The following is a 25,046-nucleotide window of genomic DNA, read 5'->3' as shown; positions in this document are numbered from 1 at the left end:
GTGCGGTGTGGATATATCTCATCACTTACGGAGTTTTGGTTTTTTTAAAAATCAGATTCCGCCTGGCCCAGACCTACACGTTACGTTCTTATAAGTGGAGCAAAGGTATCTGATTTTCAGTACACAACCTGGGTGTTTTGTGCATTTTGGTCTGTGAAGTACTATTCCAAGTACTTAAAGAAATGTTAGTAGACCATCTGCCCACCCCCACCTCCATCCCCTCCCAAGGCTCCCACATTTGGCGCTCCACCTCTCTTTCCCTTCAGTAAAGCCAGACAAACCAAAGTCTTTTTTTTTTTTTTTTTGTAAAACATTCTTTTATTAAAAGAACAAGTGCTGTTTACGAACTGCCCTTCGTACAAATAACATCCGTTATACAAAGATACAAGATCCGGGTTATGCACAATTCCAGGCTTGGAGGTGGCAGGGAGGGGCATTGCCTTTTGGGTTGAGGATATAAAGGAGGCTTTACAAAGAATGTAAAAGGAGCTCCTGGGTTTGCAAACTGTGGCTTCCCCTCCCTGCTCCCCTAGGAAGGGTCTGCTACATTGAGAAAGGCTGGGGTGCAAAGAGGGGGACAGGCTGGGAGCCAGGGTTTGGGTCTTCAGTCCCGCCACCGAAGTCCCAAGTTGGGCTGAAGGACGTGAACAAAGGGCGATGAAGGCACCCCTCAGTCACCAGCTTTTCAGTAGATCAAGTCAAAGGGACTGGGAGCCAGACACACTTTTAATCTGGACTAATGTGATTGGAGGAAGCCAGGGTACTGCGCCCCATTTTCCTACAGTTTCCCAATTGAAGTGACCGAAAGCCCTGCCAGGCACTTCTCCCCAGGAAACTGGGTTAAAGGAGAACTGGGAGCAAGCTGCCTACCCTTAACTCTGCTGACCACACACCAAGGAAGATGCTGGCAGGCAGAGCCCGTGTCTGCATTTCCAGTTTGGGAAAAGGCAGCGTGGAGATCACCCTTTCTCAGAGCTGGCTCTCTCTCTTTCCCAGACTCTGGCTCCCCTCACTGTCGAGGCCCTTCCTAGGAGTACTTCCCTAGAACTCAGGACAGGAATGGGCAGGTGTGCTCTCATCAGCCTCAAGGTAAGGGCACCTGGAGGCAGCAATAGACCTAGGAATCTGAAGGGAAAACACACACACGTCGGAAAAACTAGACAAGAAAAGGCAACCTTTAAAGTGTCATTGTCTCTGGAGAGGATCCTTCAGCTCTGAGCTAAGACAGTCAGTGCTTCACAGATACCCCCCACCCTGGGCACAGCCCTGCACTCACACCGCACACCACACACACAGGGACAGACGGACAGCCACACGGAGGCAGTGCAGTGGGGCAGGAGAGCCAGGACCAGGAGGCCAGGGTCCTGAGGACTGGTCGCGCGGCTCTGCCCCTAAGCCCCTGCCCCCGCCTCCTAGGTTTGGAGCTATCACCTGTGGGGCAAGGAGCTGGCTCGCAGGATCCTAAAGACAGGTCCCTTCCAGCTCTGACATTCATGCACTCGTTGTGAAGCCAGACAGCGGCTCTGCAGGCACACCGCACTCACACCTCCACACTGAAGGGGATGACTTACTGAGCTCCACTCTGCAGTTTCAAACTCCACTTCCGCCCTGCAAACCACATCCTTCCCTTCCCCTAGACAGAGCCACCTATAAATCTGCATCCTTTCCTACTCCCCGTTCAAATTCATCCTAGAAAAAGGGACTGAGGCTAGGAGCAGATGGTTGGGGCTCAAGAGCCATGCCCTTTGCACTGGGACCCTGCTCTGTCCAGAAGCCCTCTAGACCTTTCTTATTATAAAGCCTGCCACCCACCCCGAAAGAGGAAACGCACCACCTCTCTCATGTCCCCCTGCCCCAAACTGAAGGACAGCACCAATCCATACGCAGCCTGGGGCCCTTCTTCAAATCTAACCTGCCTACCCACCACTGCACCCCAGCCTGGGGAAAATCAGAAAACAGACTCTTGGAGATGAGAACCCCAGACTTTAGGGTGCTGGAGGGAAGGGGAGGTCTTTTTCCAGGACCTCTCACTCTCTGCCACGGCAGCCTTGGGGTAAATCAACTTCCTTCACTGTCCAGAACAGAAGCTGACTTTGGTTCTAAGTGGGTCGGCCTTGGGCAAGAGCGTGGGTGTGAATGAGCAACTCTTCTAAGAATCTCTGAAGGTTATTTTTCTTTTCAGTGGTTTGGGGGCAGGGAGTTAGCTTAATAGATGAAGATGAATAAAATGCTGACTTCTATCATTCCTTTCTAACTGATATTTAGCATTAATAAAAAGTGAGTATTTCTGAGGTCATCACAACTGCCTCCCCCCTCCCCCCAAGCCCTTGCAAGTGCCTAAGAAGTTGCCTCTGAAGGATTCCCGCCCACCCCCTCCATTACCAGCTCCCTAACATCTTACAAAGTCTTATCAACAGGAATATTAATATTATTTTCAGTATCAGAAAAAAACCAGTTGAGCAGCACAGGCAAAAATATATCTGCACTACGTTTCTGTCATTGCCAAAAATATACACATCTTTTCTTTATTAAAAAAAAAAAAAATGAAACAAACCCAACAACAACAGAAACCCAAACAGAAACACACACACGCACACGAGTCCACACATGCAAAGAGACTGACTAAACGTGGGCATCAGGAAGCTGGCCACGCTCCGCCCGGCTCCCACCCCAGTGCACCGACACACACTTGCTTCAGCCTCACCCCTCTCCTGGCTGCCCCAGCAGCCCTTAGCCTTGGCCACCAAAGGCTCTGGGCAGGTGGGGACTCTAAGGTGAGACTTGCCCACTGCACCCTGGGGAAATAGCTGGTGGGTGAAGGGACAGTTGTTAGGTCAATTTAAGCTTAAGTCTCCCCTGGCTGGTGGGGGTGAGGAGGGGTAGGATGCAGGGGGGCCAGGCTGGCTGATTCTGGGAGACAGTTTTCACTAGAAGAAGCGGTACTTTACCCCCCTCGCCTTGTCCTCTGATCCCTGGGGCACCCCCTGTGCCAGGGAAGCAGGACCAGCTATCAGTGGTGGAAGGGGAGCGCTACGGGGGCACTGAGACCATGTGGAGTCTGGGGGAGGAAAGGCAGGATATCACCCTGATTTGAAGCCCCCAGCCCCCAGTTACTCTCCAACACTGGAGTACGGTTCTGGTTTTTGTTAACCATTTGGGCCCCAGAAAGGGACCAACGTTGGTGAGGTGAGAGGGTGCAGACAAGAGCTAGGAGCGCCCCTCTGGTACTGCCTCATCAGAGCACTGCTCCTGCCCCTGCCCTCGGCTGCCTGGGGACCAGGGGGAGACAGACAGACACACAGACGCACACACTCGCGCACAGTGCACAGGCACGCCCACACACGCTCTCTGAGTCAGGCAGCTCTATCGCCCCACCCTCGGCACTCCTGAATCCAATAGTGCAAACAAGGGGCCGGGTACCAAGGGGGCTGGGCCACCCACCCCTGCCCTCCCCCAGCCCGTCACTGGGCCCCACCCCCCGGGAGGTAGGGAGGCCTGGGCCAAATTTGATGCCATCCTGCCCCTTCGTCGGCCCCCTAGTTTGTGGGCTTTTACAAGCACAGCTTGTGACCCTTGTTGGGGGCAGGGGAAGGAGCCCAGCAAGAAACAGTCCAAAGGAGCCCTCTTACCATCTGCCCAAGTTGGGTAGAAAATGGTCAAGTAGGGTCACCCCTTCTTCCATAGAAGACTTCCACGCAGGGGCAGGCCCAGGGCCTAGTCCCCACTTCTCCCACTCAAGTGCTGATCCATTTTATGTGGGGGTTTAACCAACCCCTCACTTATGCCATGGCCCACTTTGCTCTCTAGGGAACCCTGAAACATTCACTGAGAGTGGAGGCTCCTAGGCGGGCTTGGAGCCTGTCCTCCTTCCGAGCCCCTCATGAAGGGGCCAGTGCAGAGGCGGGGGCAGGGGGCAGATGGAAAGGGCTCCCCTCTGGGTCTCAGTCCGCGGCACCGGGAGCAACCCCAACTCCCCAGGCCTCAGCACGTGCTCCAGGGCTCTCCAGTGTTGGGGTGCAGATGCCCGCTGCAGGCTGGGACCCTCAGACCAGGATCTGCCCCTCAGCTTGTGGGGTCTAAAGGAGCGTGGGTGGATTTAGCCTTTTTCCTGGTTGGCTGAGGCTCCTTTGTCAGCAGTCTGGAAAAAGAGGAAGGGAGACTGGGGATTGGGGAGGTATCTGGTCCGATCACCCAGTTGAGAATAGCTTCCTGGGTCAAGAAAGCTGATGATGGGTGCAATAAGGGCCTGGGCTTTGATGGCTGCGCAACAGGGTCAACTTCCGTGTATGTGTGTGTCTGTTGGGAGAGTTGCCCTGCATAGGGCGCCTAGTTAAGCAGGCATGTGCCGGCCAGGGGCCCCCCCGGGCTCTGGCTCTTTGCCCTCAGAAGGAGGGATGCCTTTCTTGAAATGGCTCACCCAGAGCATCATCTTTTTCTAAATGGTCCAATCAAAGAGGAAACAGCCTTCTCTAATGGGTCTCTCCAGGAGAAGGGAGACAGGACGGTCCCTCTGCCCCATTCCCAGCCCCTTCCCTAAGCCAGACCTCTTACTCACCCCTCCTTTAGGGCCACTGGCACTGCCGTCCGCCCCTGACAGGCTGAGGAAAGGGTTAGTCTGGGCAGTGAGGACTGGAGGCCCGCCTGCTGCTGCTACTGCTGCGGCTGCAGCTGCTGCGGCCATGAGACTTGTGTTGTTGCTGAGCGAGGGCGCCACCAGGGCTCCGGCGGGCAGCAGAGGTGGGGCAGATGCTGTGGGCAGCAGGCCAGGGGTGCCCGCGGACAACAGCGGGGTGGAGCTTCCGGCCAGCAGGCTGGCCATGGGCAGCTGGGAGCCCCCGGCCATCTGCAGCCGCTGCAGCTCCCGCTTCTGCTGGATCTGCTGGATCATCTGGTAGACAACAGTCTGGTGTTCCTGCAAGGGGGCCAGATGGCTTACTGGCCAGTGGTCCCCAGGGTCATCTTACCCTGATTGGCCTGCGCCCCATCCCATCTCACTAGTACCATGAGGCAAGAGACCTGGGAGACAGTCGAGGTTCCATCTCTAACTCCCCACTCTGGGGCTCAGCCTCCCCATCTGGACAAGAAAGTGGTTGCACGCCATCAGTGTTTGTCAGATGGGGTACCACCAGTCAAGTGAAGGAGGTTTAACATCCCTCCCCTGCCCCCACTAAATCAACTCCTCAGTCGTTATGACAAACACAGATGTCCCCAAGGGTGGCATGACCTCAAGTTGAGGAACACTGAATGAGGTTAATAGTTTTCAACTTCTCTATTTTTTTTTTCACTTAAGATTCATTTACTTTTGCTTTGAATGGACAAAGCATTCTCAAGTGTTCCAAAACCCAAAACAATTTTTCAAGGCTTAAGAAATCTTGCTATCTTATTCCTGCTACCATCTGGTCTCTGTAGGTAACCAGCTGAGCTAGTTTACTGTATATCTTTCTCATGTTTCTTTATATAAAAATGAGTGCTTTTCTATTTTTTTCAACTCTCTCCTTTTTACTTTTGTTTTTATCTTTTGGCTGGCTGCATTGCACGGCATGTGGGATCTTAGTTCCCTGACCAGGGATTGAACCTGTGCCTTCTGCACTGGCAGCAGAGTCTTAACCACTGGACCACCAGCGAAGTCCCAACAACTCTCTCCTTTCTAGAAGGAAGAATTCCTTTTCTCCCAGGAACTCTTAGTAGAACTCAACACAAAAGACAGACCTAAAAGGGCTGCTCTGGGTGAGGACGTGTCTGTCACCCGCTCAGCCACCTCTCCATGCAGACCTCAAGGTTCCCCACTGAAGAGCCTTGGGGCTGGGACTGGAAATGCTCAGTAACTGAGGGCTCACCTCCCTCCAGATCCTCTTGCTGGGATGTGATCTGGGGCCACTGTAGCATTCCTTCCCCAGCACCCAGGGGCCCCCAAGAGGAACCCTTATGCCCTTTGTCCTCACATGATCCATAGGGGCCCGGCCCCATTCCCACAGGGGCAGTCTCACCTTCCCAGCCTGGGGGCTCCCTTCCCAGCCTGTGGCAGCCCTCCCTGGGCCGGCCCAGACCCTCCGGCCCAGACCCTCTGAGACCTTTCTGGCAGAGCTAGGGGGAGGGGCATTACCGGGGTCAGCTGCGGTGAGGCCAGGAGCTGCTGGAGCTGCTGCAGCTGCTGTTCCTGCTGCTGCAGGAGGTGTCGCTGCTGCTCGGTGAGGCTGAAGCAGGGGGACAAAACACAGACCATGGGAAGGGACAGGGAAACACTCCTCCCTGCCCCCCTAAGTTCCCACTCTCCCTCAGGCCCAGGTGGAGAGAGAAACAGACTGAGCTCAGAGAGGATGGTGGGAGGAGACACATGAGATGGGAAAACTTCCCCAGAGGGAGACCTCAGCTAGGGCACAAGGAATAAACAGACGACTTTTGTCCCTGAAGAGCTACCTTCCAGAGGGCTCTCAGGTCTATATCTAAGGAGAAGCTGGGGCCAAGAGGCGACTGGATTCTAGACCCCGTAAGACAGGAGGAGAGCTTCCCTTCTGAGGGACGTGGGTGTTTGTAGGGGGAGTCCCTCCCAGAGCCAGCCTCCCCATCCCCTTCCCCAGGCTGAGCTCTCCCTCACCTGTTGAGACAACCTGGCAGCTGCAGCGTGGGGGCCCCGCCAGCCTGGCTCAAGCCTGCAGGGTTGGGGGCGGCAGCCCCATTCAACCCCCCCAGAAGCCCATTGAGGGGCAGGGCCCCGCTGCCCGCCAGCCCCCCCAACAGCCCCTCAGCCATGGGCATAGCCCCCAGCCCCGCTGCCCCGGGTGCCCGGCCCAGCCCATTCTGTGGCTGAGGCGGGAGCGGGGCAGGGCCCCCAGGCAGGGCCAGGGGCAGAGTAGCAGGGCTCTGCTGGAGCAGGGGCAGCGGTGGGGGCGTGCTGTGGAAGGACAGCGACGAGCTGCTGCGGCTTGGGCAGCCTGAGTGTGGGTCCTGGGGAGGGAGGGGGAAGGGAGGGGTCAGAGGGGCAGGGGGCCAGCGTGACCTTTCTGGCCCCCGGCCCAGCACCCACCAGCATTTTCACATGGTCACCCCGACTTTACTCCCAAGCAAAGCCACCCAGGAGGAAGAAGCAATGCCCAGGGATAAAGGCTAAGAATCCAAACAGTCTTCACAAATCACTTCCTGGGGCCCCAGTACCCACCATGATGCCCGTTTAACACTGAAGAGTGAAGGTGGTATAGTGACCACCTAGTGAATCAGACCCAAGGTTCAGTGCTTGACCTGTACTAACTTGCTACTGCTGTTTATGGGTGAAACCAATGGGTCTGAGACAGGCTCAGTAACTCTGCAGGCAGTTGAACTGAAAGACGGGCTCAAATCCCATGCCCACAATTTAACGGCTTTGGTGGCTCTTCTGTTTCAGTTTCGACATTCGTAATACGGGGGTAATAGGAGAACCTAGTCCAAAAACTCCTTGTGAGGACTAAACACACCAACGCTTGAAAACTCTCAGGCTAGGACATGACAAAGGGCAAGGATGCAATTAATGATTGTATTATTATTATTATTATTGCCCAAGTCACACAGTAAGTGGTAGGGAGAACAAGAACCCACTTTGTTTAATTTCAATAACCACAGCATAATAATAGCAACAAACCACCACCAATTACACAGGATTGTTTTCTGTGTGGCTAAAATAAATTGTAATAAACTCTTCACAAACACTTTTCAGAGTTGCCTTCCCTAACCACCTTACATCCAGAGAAAGGTGGATGTACATCCACCCACCCTCCATTCTTTCTCATACCCCTCAACTGATTTCCATCTTAGCACTTTTCTCTATTTGTAATTATTGATTTTCTTGAATTGAGCCTGTCTCCAAGAGTGTCCCATTTGCTCACTGCTTGCTTAGTCAGTGACTGGACTTAAGTAGGCACCTCCTAATTATCACTTATTTAGTAAAGCAATGAATGGGTCGTAGACCAAATTACTCAATCACTTCACTGCCCAGCCTCCAACAGCCCAGCATGGTGGAAATGCGACTAGGAGGCCCTTGAACCTCCCCGCTCCAGCCCTCCCCCGCCCCGTGCCCCTCCCCATGGTGCCCACCTCGGAAGACGTGGACAGCGAGTTGTCCAGGCCCAGACTGTTCTTCCCCGGAGGGCTTTTGCTGGTGCTCAAGGAATCGCTGCTGCCGGCTGAGGAAGGGGGATCAGAGAAGGAGCTCAGCAGCTGGAGTCCGGGCCAGTTCCGACTGCAGAGCGGAGGCCCCCATTCCCGGCCTGGGTGGGGGCCCCTTACCTTGGGGAGGCAGGCCATAGGGCCCAGGGACAGGGCCGTTGGTGGCAGGCAGAGCAGCAGGCAGGGCGGCGAAGGGCACAGAGAGTTGCACGTTGAGAATCTGCAGTCGCTCCTTCTTGGCCGTAAGGCTCAGGATCTGCTCCTGAAGCCGCTGATTTTCCTTCTGCAGCGCGTGCAGCGCCTTCAGCATCTCCACGACTGCAAATAGAGGGCGAGAGCGCCTGAGCCCCGCGGCCTGGGAAGGCGGGGCGAAGGCTGGGGCGGGGCCAGGTGACCAGGGGCGGGGCCTGGCAAAGGAAACCGGACCGAGACCTAGCAGAGAAGGCTCCGGTTAGCCAGGGACTCAGGTGAGTCCTGGGGAGCCAGAGGTGTGCGGCCCACAGGTGGGGCCTAAGGCTCGGGGTGGAAGCCCAGTGCTTGGAGGGAAGGGGCGGTCGGAAGTTGGGGCTTAGTTAGATCAGGGCCACGAGGTCGTGAGGGCCAAAAGCCGGGCGTAGAGGGGGCGGGGCCTGGAGCAGGTCCCAGCGAGGGTTAAAGGCTAGGCCTGGGGTGGGCCGCCGTTAAGGCAGGGGCGGGGCCGCAGGAGGAACCTTAAAAGACCTTTGGGGACCTCGGAGAGAAAGGTGTCCCAGTCAGGGGGTCCTAAGACAGCCACCCAGCCCCATGTCACCCCTTCTCACTGTTGACGCCGGCCTCGCCGTCTCCCTGCTTCTCCAGCAGCTGCTCCATGTTAGTTGTCCCCGGGGCCGCTGGATCTAACTGGCCGCCCCCGCAGGGTGCGGATGCCGTCTGGTCGAAGAGTGCCGGGAGGCTGCTGATGGGGGACCTGCAGTCACAACGGAAAACGGCTCAGACTCACCTCACTCCCCAACTCCAGCCTCCCCGCCTCGAGAGTTTCAGTTATCCGCTCTGGATTCCAACCCTCTCCGCGAGCCTGCCTTTCCGCACCGCACTGCCCCCCACCTTCTACAATCCCTCCGCCGAGCTCCCGCTCTGCCCCCCAAGCCGCCTCCCTCTCCCTCACATGGAAGACAGACTCTCCTGGGGTGAGGTCCCCCGACATCGGAAGCTGCAGTCCTCCAGGTCTGGCTCTTGGAAGGAGAAGGGAGGCAGGGATCAGTGAGGAAGAGGTGCTGTCGGCCCCAAAGTCCCCGCCTGGGAAGTGGGTACAGGATCTGGGACCTTACCGCCGACCTCTTTCCCCAGGATCTCCCAACCCCCAGACAGGCAGGTCTAGTTCTTGGGAGCCCTGGTTTGAAAACCCAGCCCCTGGAGAGGCAAAATCATGAAATTTCTTTCTCCTCCTCTAGGCAGAAAGGCCCCTGCCTCCTTGCTACTTTCAGCTTCTCCTCCCGACTTTTTTTTTTCCTGGAAAATTTATAACTTCATAGTCATAGAGACTTGGGGCCTAGACAGTCCTGAGTTGAACTTGGATACTTGCTACGTGACCGCGGGGCTTAAAACTAACCTCTCCGAACTGATTGTTATGAATAAGGTAATAAATGTGAAGTGTTAAGCTGAACAGTTTAGCTGCCATGAACAGTTTAGCTGCCATGTAGCAAGCCTTTAATTACTGTAGCTATTATAATTTTATATGACTTTTATATTAATACACTCACAATTAGACCGCAAAACCCTATGTTGAGCCACAAAATTCCAATTTGGGTTTTGGAAAATACAGTCATCTACTCTGTAGGGTTGGTTTTGGAGTCAGATTCGCCCCTTTAAGGCTTACCTGAAATGGCAAGCCCTGCCCCTCAACCAGCCAGGTGGTACCTCTGCACCAATCAGCTCTCTAGGGCTGTGTTCACTGTACTTGGAGGGAGGCGTGCTTGCGATCCGCCCCCTTAACTCCTGAATACCCAGAGAGCCGGTTGCCCAACTAGTGGGATCTCTATAATCGCCAATCCCAAGAACTCACTAAGAGGCCAGCAGGGAGCTTTGCTTCAGTGGTAGGAGACCTAGTCTTGGAGCCAAGGAGCCAGAATTTCAGCTGCTGCTCCACCTCTGCCTACTTCAGCAGCCTTGAGCAAGTCATTGATCTCTCTTGCCTTTGGCGTTTGTGAGATGTAGTAGTAATTCTTCCTGGTCATGCCCCACCGCCTCAAGGGGTTTTGATGTGAAAGAATGTACCCTGGTTTGTTACACGTGGAATGTTTTTTGCAGGGTCAGCAATGGCCAGAGGGTGGGGGATAGCCAGAAAGCCCTCCAGTCCTTTCTGGGGTGACAAGCAGGTGACAGGGTGCCCCTTTGTGAAGAAAGGGGAACAGGGTCAGAGACTCACGTACCTGTGTGGCTGCTCTCGGCTTGGGTGAGGAGGGGGTTAACGGCACCCATGGGGGTTCCAAAGATGTGGGTAGAAGGGAGGCTAAAGGTAGAGCCAGCCAGAGAAAACACCTGAGGGAAAGGAGGTAGAGTCCAGCCTGGTGGTTATTCCTGGACCTAGAGCACAACTGTGGGCACCGGGGTGGAGGGGACCAGGTGTGCTGGGGAGGAGAGAGGACCAGAAAGAGGGAGGCGTTCTGGTGGTGATCAAGCCCAATCTCTCAAATTCCCATGGGAAGCTGGGGTCCTCGGCAGGCTGTCCCCCACCTGCCCAGGGGTGGAGGCGCCCAGGAGCAAGGCCTCACCTGAGTGGTGGAGATAGAAGCAGAGGAGGAAGGGAGGGTGCTGGTGAATGGGGAGCGGCTGAGGCGGGGCAGGGCCGAGGTCCCTGGGGGCCCCAGGAGGCTGGAGGAGAGGGGGGTGCTGCAGACAGCCCGCAGCATTCCACCACCGTGAGAGATGGGGTCCTTATTACTGGTGTAGATGCCTACAGGCACAAGAAGGACACAGAGGGAAGCTTAGTCACCTCTCCTCTGCCCCCTCCTCAGTCAGGTGGCTGGAGCAGCCACTCCCCAAGGCCAACACTCCCCTGGATCTTGCCACACACCAGTCTCACCCTCCTGCTGCAAAGATGTCACTTCTTGCCCTAGTGACATCTACTTGCCAAGCCTGCTTATTCTACTACCCTGCTCAAGCGTGAAGAATTCCCAGTTTTTCTAATTCCCCAACCCAAACTTGGTGAAGTCCTGTTGGCAATCTCTCCCACCACAACCATGCAGGAGATGGGTATGGGGGAGTGTCTCAAAGGTGACTGTCACCTCCATCCTTTGTCTTCTGGAGGAGTTTCTGGCGCACTTCCTTCTAACTGCATGTTTATGCCTCTGTCCCCTCACTAGACTGGCTGGGCCCTAAGACACCCTTGGTCCCCAAGGGTCACTAACCTGCCCCCAGCAGGGGGGACTCCAGGCTCAGGCTGGGCAGGCTCCCCGAAGGCCCAAAGGTACGGGAAGCCAGACCACCCAGACCAGAGCTGACCAGGGAACCTCCGGAGAAGGGTGAGGCAGCAGTGGCGGTGAAGCCAGCCAGCTGGGCACCCGGCAGGGAGGGAAGGGCTGGGCCCCCAGGGCCCTCCTTGTTGCGGCTGCCCTTGGGACGGCCTGGCCCGTGTCGGCTCCTCTTGCTGGCTTTGTGCTTCTTCTCCTTCAGGCTTGTCTCAGGGGTCTCCTCAGCGGGCACAGGGGTGGCACTCAGTGTGGGCATCCGCTTGTGGGTGCCTCCAGAGCCCCCGGACCCTGAGACATGGGGAGACTTATAGTCCCCAGGGGATGGGGCCCGGGCCCGGCCTGAGCTGGAAGTGGTGGTGGAGAAGCGCATGATGGGCCCGAAGCCAGAGAAGACCACCTTCTGTTCAAAGAGGTCAGCCTTGGGGGGCTCAGGGGCTGAGGGAGAGGGAGGGGCTGAAGGCGGGGGTGCAGTGGGCTTGGAGTACTTGTCTTCTTCTGGCTGCTCCAGCTTGGGGAATGTGGAGAAGTCAGGGGAGCTCTGCAGGGACGAAACTGCAGAGAGGGATACGGAATTACAGCTGGACCCCAGAGCCCCTGCCTCCCTCCTGCTCCCAGTGTATACTAGTGGAGAGAGCTCTGGTCTGCTCTGGGTTTCCTGTCCCAGCTCTGCCACTGTCTCTGCGTCCTGGGACCAGTGTATCCCCACCCTCCAGCTTTTCCCACCTGTGACAAAGTAGAATAGCTCCCACCCTACTGACCTCACTGGATGACTACAGAGATTACAGGAGATTAGTGTCAGTGCTTTAAAAATGGTACTCGACAGCATCAGCGCAGGGAATAATGAATACATTACGGGGGTTGGAGAGGTGGGCCCCGAGGGAGATGGGAGGGGAGTTCCACCCTGAGAGAGGAGGGAGTATTGAGGAGTCACTGGCTGGGGATTCCCACCCCACCAGGCAATTTAAGGAGCAAATGAGATGCAAACCAGTATGCAAAGGGCCTTGCTAGAAAAGCTCACGGCCAAAGACTGTCCCATTCCCACCTCCTCCCCAGCTCCCACATCCTGGGGTGCCATGCTCACCTGTAGGCTGGAAGGGTCCCCCAGATGAGGAGGAAGAGGAAGAGGAAGAAGAGGAGGAGGCGGAGGTGAAGCAGCTCACACCTTTCCCACTGCTCAGCTTCTTCCCCTTGTGACTCAGGCTATGGCTGGAAGACTTTTTCCCCTTGGAGTCCCTGCTGCCTTCAGAAGTCTCTTGAGTGCTGGCCTCGTGGTGGGAGGAGGAGGAAGCCGAGGAGGAGACCTGAGGGAGGGAAGAGAGAAGAAAGCTGGAGCCAGCTCTGGGGGTCTGGGCTCACCCTGACTTGGGGGTGGAGCCCCGAAGACAGGGGACCTAGGGCTCTACTGGGAGAGCCCAGAGTTAGCTTCAGGAAGGACTATGGGGCAAGGAGATGGTGGTGGGAGCTCCTAGACCAGGGAGACGGAGAGGCAGCTCTGTAACTTCTAGGGGTGAAGAGTTGGGAGCTCTGAGCCCAGGAAGCTGTCTGTCCTTTGCCTCATGTAAGGGAGAGATGAAAACGGTCCCAGAGTCTGTTCAAAAGTATGTATCTGCTCAGTCATTCAGTTTAGAAACACTTAGGCCTAAGAGGGCTGGACTTGTGCTGGGAAGTGGTGCGTGCAGGGAAGAGGGACTCCAGGAAGAACAGGCCACCCTGGCCCCATTCTTGGACTCTCCAGTCCCTGCCACTTCTTCCCTACTCACCCCCCAGCTGCAGCCACCTGGCTGACACTCCCCTCCCTGGCTACTCCACGCCTTTTCCAAACAACCTGAGCCTCCATGCCAAGCCCTCTGCCCAGACAGCCTAGCCTCCCTCTTCCTGGGAAGCATCTCTTCCTTCAAAATCCGGCTCAAAAGCCCCCTCTTCCGTGAAGTCACCCGATAGCTACCCGTGGTGGAACAAATCATTCTGTCCTCTATTTCCTGGGTGCCCTGTACCCACCCACATCAGCCATGTCAATAGTTGCCACATTGTATTGAGAGATTGTCCCCCATGTCTGGGGGCGGCAGCAGCGGCTGGAAGAGTAGGGGCTCTGTGAACCTGGGGTCTACAACCGTGTATGTTGTGTGGTCTCCACCTCATCGAGCTTCAGGGTTCTTCTGGGGCTAATTATCCCTATTTGGAGAGTTATGAGGAACATAATGGCAGATACATAGTATGGGGTTGATGATGATGGTTCTGATGGGGCGGCTGCTAGCAATACACTGCAGAGAGTGTCCTGCAGTGGCTGAGAACAGGCCTTCAAGCCAGACTGCCTGAGTGCAAATCTTGACTCCACCATTCCCTAACAGTGTATTTTAGGCAAATTATTTAACTTCTCTGTGCCTCAGTGTCTTCATTTATTAAATGGGGTTAATAAAATGCCTACTTCATTGGATTATTTTGAGGATTAAATGAGCACATCCCCACACGTGCCCACCATCCCCCTGTTGCAGAAGGGAGCCTGGCATGTGGTGAGTCAGGGCTTTGTAGTAACAGTCAGGGATGGCTTCTCCTCCTGGTGGAGACCAGGTATCCAGTACATGAACAAATGCCAGAGGGAGGTCAGAGAGGAGGATGAGCCACCCTGTGCTGCCCCTTCCTGGGCGGAGCCCTCGGCTCTGTCTTTTTCTTTGTTCTTTTCAACAGCTGGAGTTCTGAAGGGAGCCAGATGTGGTTCTGAGAGGAAAGGAGGAGAGGGCCCAGGGGGAGGGGTGGCTGAAATGCTGGGGTGGGTGGAGGGGGATGGGCAGAAGGCTCCAACATGTCCAAAGGGAAGTCCAACCACTGGGGTCACTCCGAGATCTCTGCCCCACTACTTCCGCCTGCCTGCAGACGGAGAGATCAGAGGGCAAGGACAAGCTTTTCCAGGTGAGCCCTGGGCAGCAGGGAAGGGAGAGGGTTACGGGGACAGTTGCCACAGCAACATCACCCTGGAAACCTGATACCTGAGTCTCCTGCTAAGATGCCCAGAGCCTTGGCAACCTCCTGAAGCTGGTGGAGGTGAACGGGCAATCATGGCGACAGGAGGAAGCCGTGTCTCCAGGCCCCTGTTCTCCTTCCGGGGATGAGGGGAGAACTGGCTGGAAGGAGGGGCAGGGTGGGCTGCTCTGGCTTGGATTAGCAACTCCCTGGCCTTGGGTAGGGCCTGCCGGTTGTTTATCCAGATGGTGCCCATTTCTAGAGTCAGGCCTGCCATGCCATGCCCCTACTGGGAAAGTGGGATGACTAGGGGTCTCAGGGTATGGTCAATGGGTCTGCCCTGCAAGCCACCATGGGCCACACTTTCAGTCCCTCCAACCTGCGTAGAGTGGGCTTTCGGTTAGGCGACCAGGCTCTGAGTAGCCTCCTGGTATGCGTGTGGCGGGCTGGAGAGTAAGGGGGGTCCTCTGCCTCTCTCTGGAAAAATGGGCCCCAGAGACTCGGAGAACCACCATGAGTACTGTATCTGCAGACAGGAACCCAGTGCTGAGGCCCTCTGTCTGGGCAGTGGCAGATGTGAACATCTGGCAGCCTGCAGGAAGGGTGGTGCCCCCCAACCCCCACCCCTCCTGGTTAGTCAGTGACTAGTGGGGCTGAGGAGCAGAGGCTCCTCCTGGTCTAGAACAGGAGTAGTGTGGGGTGTGGAGCAGCCATATGAACGTGAAATTGCAAGGGTTCCCAGGGCTGCACGCCCCAACCCTTCACTCTGTGCCTCCCTCCCACTGCCCTGGCTGCCCCTCCTGGGTGTAAGCAGTGGTACCTTGTCAGCAGTGGGGACCACAGGTGGGGTGAGGATGCTGGGTGACTCAGGCCGCTTCTTGTGCTTCTGTTTAAGGCGTTCTTTGTCCTTTCGGCTCTGGGGAGGAAGAAGGGACCAGACACTGATGCTGGGAAACAGTCTTGGTGAGGATAAACGTGGCACATGCATGTGGGGAGTGGGGTCTCTCAGGCGCAAGGCTCTGTGGGTGCCATCGCCCCCTGTGGAGGGACTGGGGGACTTTGGCTGGACAGGAGTGGCCCCAGCAGGCTCCTCTGAGCCAACAGCCCCTCCCCCCCATCCTCCGGTATGTTGTGCTGTGCTAAGCTCGAGTGGTGTCTGACTCTTTGTGACCCCATGAACTGTAGCCCGCCAGGCTCCTCTGTCTATGGGGATTCTCCAGGCCAGAATACTGGAGTGGGTTGCCATGCCCTCCTCCAAGGCATCTTCCCAATCCAGCGATCGAACCCAGGTCTCCCGCGTTGCATGCAGATTTTTTACCGTCTAAGCCACCAGGGAAGCCCATCCTCACTGCCTGCTAAAAATAACCTATCCCATTATCATGCCAGTGACAGAACGCCTCACATGGAGGCACACACCTGTAAGGGTGTCCACTTGGGACACGGAGCTGTGCAGGGGGAGCCAGGCACACTGTGACGTTCAGCCGCTGGGGACGCAGGCATGTGCACCCCAAACTGACACACGGCTAGACATATGCACATGTACAGGGCTGTGTGTTGGGGTCTCTGGGTAGACTGTCATGTCATAGGAACAACACAGAGGAACCACACAGATACAAACAGCCCCAGGGAAGCCAGGCCTTCAGCTCACCCTCTGTGACCCTCACAGGTCACTTCCTCAGCACCCCCTTGGTCCTCAGTGGCCTCAGAGGAAGGAAGGGGGCAGGCACTATTGCCTCTGGGATACCCATGGTGGCTTCGTGCAAGAAGCAGGTGTTTGTGAATGTGGGCAGGAAGGGCAGGGAAGAAGACTCTTACCTTCTTCTGGCCCCTCTCATGGTGGGAAGGGTGCTTCTCCTGCTGGGCAGATGGGGAGGCCGACCTGCTCCTCCGGCCAGCAATAAAGCCGCTGCTGCCTCCCCCTGCGCTACCCCCTCCTGCTCCTGTTCCTCCGCTGCCGCCCCCGCCCCCGCTGGAGTGCCGGGATGTCTTCTGCGGAGAGAATTGAGAGGAACTGCCACACCCTCCTCTCCGTAGCTTAGAGAAAGGTTCTTGAAGATCAAGTGATCCTGGGGGTCAGCACCCCCCACCCCACCCTGCCTGTCACAAGAGGACCCTGTGTCCTTAATGATACTCTGCTCAACAGAGTGCATTCCCTGGCCTGAAATCCTAGTCTGCCCAGCTGGCTTATCCAGGGCACAGATTCAGCAACTGAGGCCCTGAAGAGGTGGGGCATCTCCACCCCAGCCAGATACCAGGCATGGATGGAGGTGGGCCTCGGCCTGTGTCTCTCTCTCCACCACCTCTTTCCATGGTGCCCTCTTGGCCCCTCTCAGGCGCTCGACCTCGGCCCACCTCAACCTCCTTCCCTGGGGTGGAGGATGTGCAGTGTGGCCCTCATGGGAGCCCCTGCTCACTATACCCCATCCTTCCCTCCAGACACTATGCTCCAGCCATCACCCCTTCTCTTCTTTTCCTGGCCCTCCACCAAACTGCAGTTCCTTTTGTCCCAAAGGATCTGCTGCCCTTAAGAACAGGGCAAGGAAATATCCATAAGCAGCACCTAAAAAACCCCTGTGCTACCACTCCTCCCAGCCAGTGCCTTGGACTCCCCAGTGCCTGGTCTGATGGCTTCACCAGTTCTAGACTTAGAGCTGTTCTTTCTAAGATCACCCACAAACTCCCAACTGTCAAATTCAAGGACTAGTTTCAGGCCTCATCTGACCCAGTGGCTCCCCAGCAGTGGGCATCATTCCTACTCTGCTAAGCTCTAAACTCCCCATTTCATGGTTCTCTTCATACCTGAGCCCCCAACCCCTAGCCTTATACACCTGGGGCTGCCACACCTATGGGGGCCTGAAATCTGAACACAGCCACCAAATCTAAACACCTCCACTTGACACCTGCTATATTCCAAACTAAGCTCCCTACCTTGTCTTAGTGTTGTGTTAGTCGTCCAGTCGTGTCCGACTCTTTGAGACCCCATGGACTGTAGCCCGCCAGGCTCCTCTGTCCATGGAATTCTCTAGGCAAGAATACTGGAGTGGGTTGCCACTCCCTTCTCCAGGGGATCTTCTTGACCCAGGGACCGAACCTGGATCTCCTGCATTGCAACTGGATTCTTTACCACCTGAGCCACAAGGGAAGCCCCCAAGTTGATATCAAACCCTGAACCAAGGTGACCTTATGACGTATCCAAACCAGGACACCTTTGAAAATGAAAGGAGGAGCTATTAATAATTACACCAAGGCAACAGGCACAAACTGGGACTCTCTGGGGCAGACCAGGATGTATGCTGGAAGTCCACTCCACTGCCTGAGGAACTCAAGCCCCATCTATGCAGCATCAAGAGCCAGGATCCTATGTGCCACCCTAAACTCCTCCTTCTCAGCCACCCCCACATGTAGGCAAGTCTGTCTAGAAATAATTCTAGAATCCAGCCTCATCCCTCCATCCCACCCTCTCTTGCAGCTGTCTCCCAGTCGCCAGCCTCAGCCCTTTGGATCTAGCTTCACAGTGGCTGCCAGGGTAATCTTCCTAAAAAACAAATCTGATCATGTTACCCTCTTGCTTACAAGCAGCCTCACAAGCCTGTGGCCTGGGGGTGAGGTCCAAGCTGCTTTCCCAGTCAGGCCACAGCATACCTAGCCAGGACACTCCACCGCTTCTGAAACATGCAGGTCTCTCCACCAACATGGGTTAGCACCCCTTTTCCCACCTCTCCGTGGGCCCCTGAACCTGAGGCAGAAGCAAGTCCAGCTCTGGCCCTGCCTGAGCTTTTTCACCTCATCTCTTGTCTTGTCCCTACCAAACATCCTGTTCTGTTGCTTATGAATGGTCTTTCTTATCTTGGTGCTTTATCCATGCCAATCCCTCTGCCTGAGATTCCCATCTTTCTTGGTAGGCTCCTGAGGACCTTCAGACTGTTTTGTTTTTTTTTTTCTAAATCCCACATACCAACTGTGAGATAAGTCACATAACCTTAGTGGGTCTTAGCTTACTCATCCATAAAATGGGTAAATGCAGTACACCTAGTTCTTAGGGAGGACTGCAAGAGCACGCACACCCATGTGCACATGCACACATGCACAAACACACACACGTAAAGAGATTAGTTCAGAGGCTGGGGCACGGTAAGCCCCACAAATGTTGGCTCTAATTGTTGGCTCAGCTTAAATGCTGCCTCTTTCTTGAAGCCTCCTGGACTCTGATAGGCAGGGTCTGAGCTCTGTCTTCTGGGATGGACTGCTTGGCTCAACTCTGATTCACACCCCTCAGGCTGTACTTAAAATTATTCCTCATCCAATGGTGAGTTCCTCCAGGGCAGGGACATAGTGCCTTCCTCCCCTGTCTGTCCTCCCAGCTCCAGGCACCCTAGAGTCCACACCCTCTAAACCATGGCTGACCAACCCACTCACGCCCAGATGAAACTCACCATCTTGCTGAAGTGGTATTTGCAATAGCCACAGTACTTGACATTGTCAACCTCCAGTACTTCTTCCTCACACAGCAGGCCTGCCATTTGGGCACTAATCAAGAGAGGTCAGCCTGAGAAGGATGTGGTCCCAAACCAGACCAGCCACTTCCCCTGCACCCTCCAAGACCCCTGCTGGGGCAAAGCCAATGCCACCCAAGGGAAGTACTGCCATCATCTCCAAAGAGACAGCAGCTAGGATGAACCCATTTGGCAGCCATCCATGGCAAATCTCAGGAGAAGGTTGGGACAGCTGGCCAGGGATCCCAGAGAACCCTAAGGAGTGGATGCAGGGACAGCAGGGGTCTCACCAGGTGACATGGAAAGCTTGTCGACATCCATGGCGGTTACAGGTCATGCAGGCTCCTGAAGCCGCCTTGCTCTCCCGGCCCTGCTCCTCACAGATGTAACATGTCTGCGGGACACAGGGCAATCGTCCCCTCCTCTCTTCTACTTGAGGGATCCTTTGGCCTCCCTGCTCAATTCCATCCTCTCCCCACCATCCTACATCAGACTATCCAATAGCACTTTCTGTGATGATGGAAATGTTCTAGACTGCATGGTCCGATACAGGACCCATGAACTACATGGGTTATTGAGCCCTGGAAAAGTGGCTAGTGTGACTGAGGAACTGAATTTTAAATTGTATTTAACTAACTTACATAGCCATATGTGGCAAGTAGTTGCTACACTGGATAGTGCAGTCCTTGGATAGTGAGTCCTCTGAGACCAGAGACTGTGTCTGCCTTCCTCCCCAGCGAGCTCAGCCCCACCTCTGGGCCTCTGCACATACTGTTCCTTCCACCTAGAACCTGGCACTCTCCCCACTTCTCAAGGCTGGCTCCTTCTCATCCCCCAGGCCTCAACCAAAATGTCTTTCCTTGACTGCTTTATCTAAACTAAACTCTCCCCCTAGCCCCTGCTGCCCCCGTGCCTGGTATTCTTTATTTTAGTATCTTATTGTTTTCTTCACTGCACTTACCACACACTGCATGTACTTTGCCTGTTTACTGATATCTATAGTCGTCCCACACAGGAGTGGGGGCAGGGAACACATCTGTCTTGATCAATACTTAACACTGTGTGTCCAGCATCTTGCCCCAGTTTTTACACATAGTAGACCCTCAGTAAAATGTGCTCAGTAAATGAATAAGTGAACTGCTCCCTAAGATCTACCCTCAGGCAGGACTGCAAAGGAGCCTGCTATTTCACTTGAGCATGGGCATGAGTCTGTCAGTGGGAGGTGCCCACTCACCTCCTGAGTTCCCTGAAAGTGTAGGTAGGAGAGAAGGCTGGAGAAGGACCCAAGAATGGTTGGGGAGGAAGGGGACTGGCATGGGGCACAGCAGGGGCCGCTGACCTTGTTGAAGCGATCATGAGGCACGTACTGCAGCACGATGGGTTCCATGGTGAGCACGTTAGCAAACTGCACCTCAGGGATGTAGAGGGCACACACCACGTGGGCCCAGCCTGGGGCGGTGTGGGGCCAGCCTCAGCTGCGATGGCCAGCCAGAGACCCTGACCCCTCACAACCCCATACTGCGGACGGTCCCCTCCTCCATGGCCTTCCCATGAGACTCCACTGCCAGCCAGGGAAGGGAAGGGAAACCCAGCCTCTGCATTCCACCCCTGCCCACGGACTGCTCCTGCCTTCCCAGACCCTGCTCAGGGGGTCTATCTGACCTCAACAGATGAGCCATAGGGCTCAGCAGCCCCCTCACCTCCATTGTCGGTCCTCTTCAATGCCCCGTCTTTGTGTGGGCACAGCTCACACCTCTGCCAATACAAGGGGGCACAGGGATTTGGGGGATGGGCTTTTCCAAAAGGGGGGGTCTACTGAGCTGAGCCCTCCCTGAATTTATTCAGAGGGCCCCAGGATGTAATGATTAGATGTCTAAGGAGGAACTGGTGGGGATACAGAGAAAACAGGTTGACCATGAGTGACAGTTGTCGAAGATGGGGGAGCCTCATCAACAGAAGAGTTATCCTATTCCCTCTACTTTTGTATAGGTTGGAAACTTTCCATGATAAAAAGCTCAAACAAACAAGAAAACAAAAACAGAAGGCCCAGTAGCCTGCGGGGGGCAGAGTGAGGGCTAAGCAGAAGGAGAGATGGGGTTGGTGATAGAGGTGTGCAGGAAACAGGAAGTCCTATGTGACACTCCCACCCCAGCCTCAGCCTCAGAGCCCCCTAGCTCACTGGGGAGGGAGGGGATGCTCAGGTGTTTCTGAGAGGAGAGGGAAGTTTCAAACTCACCACCCTGGCTGCTCGCTCCTGAGATTCACATTTCCGGCAGAACCAGGGTCCTGTTGGCACCTGGACGATGCCATAGCAAGCTGGGGGTGAGGGAGGAGAATCACCAAGCAAATCTGTCACCAGTGGCTTTTCCCAGAGTAACTAGGGTAGGGGGTGACTCTAACAAACCAGAGCCAGTTCCAGCCGAGGGGGCTGCTCCCTGTCTGGGGGTCACTCACAAGACAGCAGGACCGCAAGGAATGCCCAACAGCACATGCCCAGCTTTCAACCACATAACCAAGCACTCCACGCAGAGGTGGGAAGTCTGAGACCTTGACTTTAAACTTCTAGAAGATCCCACCCTGCCCCAATGCCCTTTCTGTACCCAGCTTTCTGGTTCCCAGCTCTTGCCAGGACCAGTCCTCATCCTCAGCAACGGAGAATATTAGAGGAACAACATTTAGGATAGTCAAACACGTTTTGTTGTTATGGGGGGGGGCATTTCTTAAAGGGCCAGTAATGGAAGAGGCGGGTAAGTCGAGGGTCTAAGGGACCTCATCTTCTGCTTCTAATTGTAATAGGACAGGTCAAAAGTCAAGGCCGAGGGCAGGTGCACTGCAGGTAACCAATAGAGTGGCGGGAAGAGCCGACAGCGACAGGATTCAGGGCTGTCCCAGGAAGGGGGGGCCCAGCTGGCTGTGCCAGACAGGCGGGAGATGCCAGCCTGCGCCCTCGGCAAGATTCCTCAAGGAGTTAACTCCCGAACCATGTGCTGCTGGGGGAAACTCCAAACCTCCCTCTACTCGATTCCCGGCCCCCTGCGCAACCTCTCTCTATCCGTAGCTCTTCCCGGGAGGATTTTAGGAGTCCCCTCTCCCCTGGGACCCTTCTCTTCCCTTCTCAATTCCGCTCCTCCCAGTATCCGGAAGCAAGAGGGGAGGATGACCCCCCCTTGACCTCTCCCTCCCAGAGCCGGGACCAAAATAACCGGGCGGGAGGGGACACCTCGCAGGTAAACATTCTCCTAGCAGCCCCGACACCGGCGGTGTGGGGCGCGGAGAGTGCACTCATTACCCTCTAGACTGTCCCCAAACTCCCTCAACTTGGGGTGGGGGTCGCGGGGCTGGAACAATAGGCAAGAAAACAATGCCTGACCCGGTCCTCCAGGACCGGGCGGGGGGAGCCCCCCGACGCCTCCCTTCTCTTCAGGTGGGGTGGGGGAGGGGCGCCCGAGCTCCAGGAGGTCTCGAGAGGGCGCGGCCGGGGGCGCCCTGCGCACGCCGCCCCCAGAGTCCCGCCGCCCCCCACGGCCACCCCCGTACCTTGGTGGACAGCCACGCTGCACGCGTGCCCATCACAGTAGACCAGCGGGTTCTCGGCCCAGCCCCTCTCGTCCGAACATACGCAGCAGCCTCCTACCATCTCCTTCATACTCCCATGAGCTCCCTCCGGGGCTGGGGTGGGGGCCCGGCCGGCGGGGGTCGGGGGTCAGGGGGGGAGGGAGGGAGCGGGGGGCCGCGCGCCTCCTCGCTCCCTCCTCCTCCTCCTCCGCCGCCGCCGCTTCTTTTCTTTGCCTCCTCCTTCCTCCTCCTCGGCGTCCTCCTCCTCCTCCTCCTCGCTCGCTCTGTCTGGCCGCCCCCCCCGCCGTGCTCTCGCCCTCATGCCCCGACGGGCCCCCCCCCCCGCAACAATGAGACCCGCGCGCCGGGCTCGCCCCCTCCGCGCCGCGCGCCCAGCTACCAGGGCCGCCCGGCCTCCGCGCAGCCCGGGCCCGGCGGGGGAGGCGCCGAGTGGCACATCGCGGGCGCTCGCCCGCCCCGCGCCGCCCGCTCACGCGCCGCCCCCCGGCCCCCCTGCCCGGCCGCGGCAGCCATGGCCGCGCGCCTCCGCTTGCTCGCTCCCGGCCCGCCCGCCGCCCGCCGCCGGGTAAAGTCTTAGGTTCAGGGAACAAAGCCTGGCTTGGTAGGGAGCTTTTCGCTCGCTTGCTCCGCGCTCATTTTCCCTCTTTCTTCTTCCTCTGGCTCTCGGTTGGCGCTCCAGAGCCGTCCATCTGCCGCTCCTTCGGTCTCGGCCCCGGGTCTCCGATTCGCCAGCCCCTTCTGCCCAGGTCTTCCTCTCTGCGACTGTTCAACCTCAAGGAAACTTGGAGATGGAGATCAGGGGAAGGGGCGCTAGAAGGAGCGCGAGTTACGTGGGCTCCTCACCCCTTGGTGTCCGGGGTGGGGGGGCTTTGGGGATGGTCGTTCAATGGCTGTTTTCTCGGAAGCCTGTCTGGAGAACAGACACACGCAGACATTTGTTCATTTCATTCTTCAAATATTTATTGAATGCCTACTATGTGCAATCGTTGGGATAGAGCAATGAACAAACGGGCATGCCTGCCCTCGGGGAGCTTCCGGTTCAGCCCACAGATACACACGCTCGCACAGGGACTCAGAGCCCTCGGAAGCACAGCGAGGCACCCACAAATACACACACTCACTCAGCCTCACACAGCCACACTACCCTACCTTTCCAGAGGGGCACAGACCCCGGGTCCAGCCCCTCAGGCGCGCTTAGAGACCCAAGCGAGTTAGGGAGCCACTGCTGCGGAAGTGCTCGCGAACAACCCAGTTACACTTGAACTCGATGCACGTACCAAACACACAACATAAATTCACGCACAACGCCCCCAAAGGATTAAAGTCCCAGGAATTGGGTCTGGGAAAGAAGTGAGGGGGAGTCAGTCCGAAGGCTTCATCCGCAAGATCGCTGTGGGCAAGGGGGAGGAAACTTGCCCCCCCTACTTCCTAAAGGGGGGTGAGTGGACGCCCGCAGAGACCAAAGGTCACACTCCCGCAGCGAGAGATGGGGTGGCGGAGGGGAAAAGGCAGTCCTGGTGGCTTCAGCGACACTTCAAAGACGTCGGGGCCGAGAACGCTTCCTGCGGGGGAGGGGCAGACGGAGAGGAGAGGGGGAAACCGGCAGGAGGACTAAGGGTGGAGGAGGCTGCCCCCGCTTCAGCGCAGGCCCCCTGGCCGACTCTTCCGCCGGGACCGCCTCCTTTTCACCAGCACCTGTTCAACCGGAACATCAAGGGGCCGGGGCCCGCCACCACCCCTCCCTTCGCGTCTATTTAGTACTTTTCATCCGGGAAGGGGGGTGAATCCTCGCCCAGGAGTGGGGAGTAGGGCGGGGGAGAACTTGTCCTTGACCTGGTCTGTGGCGTCAGGGATTTAGTCCCTTAATCCGGACGAGGCTGAGTTTGGGGAGGTCGGAGAAGCTGAGTTCTAGGCTGCAGTCCCCACCTCCCCTTGCTCCTGCAGGGACACGGGAATCCGGAGGGCTGCCAGGACGTAGAGGCTCTGTCTAAATGGGCGGGGAGGGGGTTGGGGGAGGCCTGTCCCTGCCGCTTCCGTGTCTGGGGGACGGGGCCAAGAATCAGGGTATTATTGGGGACGGGTCCGGGGGTCGCGATCCCCGCGAGGACTGCTATGCGCCGGTGTCTTCATCTGCCTTGTGAACTTCGCTCATACGAAAAGTTAAAACAAGACACAGACGAGAAGTCTCACTTAGGAGTTTCTGACGAATTGCCTTTTCTGACAAGAGTAAAATATCAAGGAAATTAAACGCAAAAATATCAGCCCAAGCCATGCGCCAGTTTTTGGAATATTTGAGTAATTGCTTTCGGAACCGATTTTGGCCGAGGTGGCCAAAACCGAGGTGGTCGACCGTAGTTTCGGGTTTCGCTGGACGAGGGTCACTAGAAGAACCGTCGGTCCCTGCGTCTAGGGATGGTCGACTTGGGGACTGGGG

The 25,046-nt window shown here is 56.5% G+C and overlaps 1 protein-coding gene and 1 long non-coding RNA gene across 3 annotated transcripts; one reads left to right on the top strand and one right to left on the bottom strand.

Moving 5' to 3' along the window:
- MLLT6 (MLLT6, PHD finger domain containing) lies at positions 292–22,731 on the bottom strand. 2 transcript variants are annotated; one of them, XM_018064975.1, is made up of 20 exons: positions 22,574–22,731; positions 21,273–21,352; positions 20,737–20,791; positions 20,376–20,485; positions 19,327–19,430; positions 18,977–19,070; positions 16,359–16,532; positions 15,364–15,459; positions 12,667–12,886; positions 11,523–12,137; positions 10,887–11,068; positions 10,545–10,653; positions 9,281–9,347; positions 8,937–9,082; positions 8,257–8,454; positions 8,065–8,153; positions 6,596–6,945; positions 6,104–6,194; positions 4,556–4,912; positions 292–4,159 (listed from the first exon to the last, which is right to left on the bottom strand). In XM_018064975.1, the coding sequence occupies exons 1-20, from the start codon at positions 22,680–22,682 to the stop codon at positions 4,097–4,099; spliced, it is 3,309 nt and encodes a 1,102-aa protein (XP_017920464.1). In that variant the 5' UTR covers positions 22,683–22,731; the 3' UTR covers positions 292–4,096. The 2 variants fall into 2 exon arrangements, with proteins under 2 accessions (XP_017920464.1, XP_017920465.1); XM_018064976.1 differs by having other exon boundaries at positions 292–4,138.
- On the top strand, positions 8,541–9,778 carry LOC108638282. Its single transcript, XR_001919741.1, has 2 exons — positions 8,541–8,603; positions 8,974–9,778. It is a non-coding gene; the product is annotated as an uncharacterized LOC108638282 (long non-coding RNA).

This window comes from Capra hircus, chromosome 19, assembly GCF_001704415.2.
Source record: "Capra hircus breed San Clemente chromosome 19, ASM170441v1, whole genome shotgun sequence".
NCBI lineage: Eukaryota > Metazoa > Chordata > Mammalia > Artiodactyla > Bovidae > Capra > Capra hircus.
This window is presented reverse-complemented; position numbering and strand designations above follow the sequence as displayed.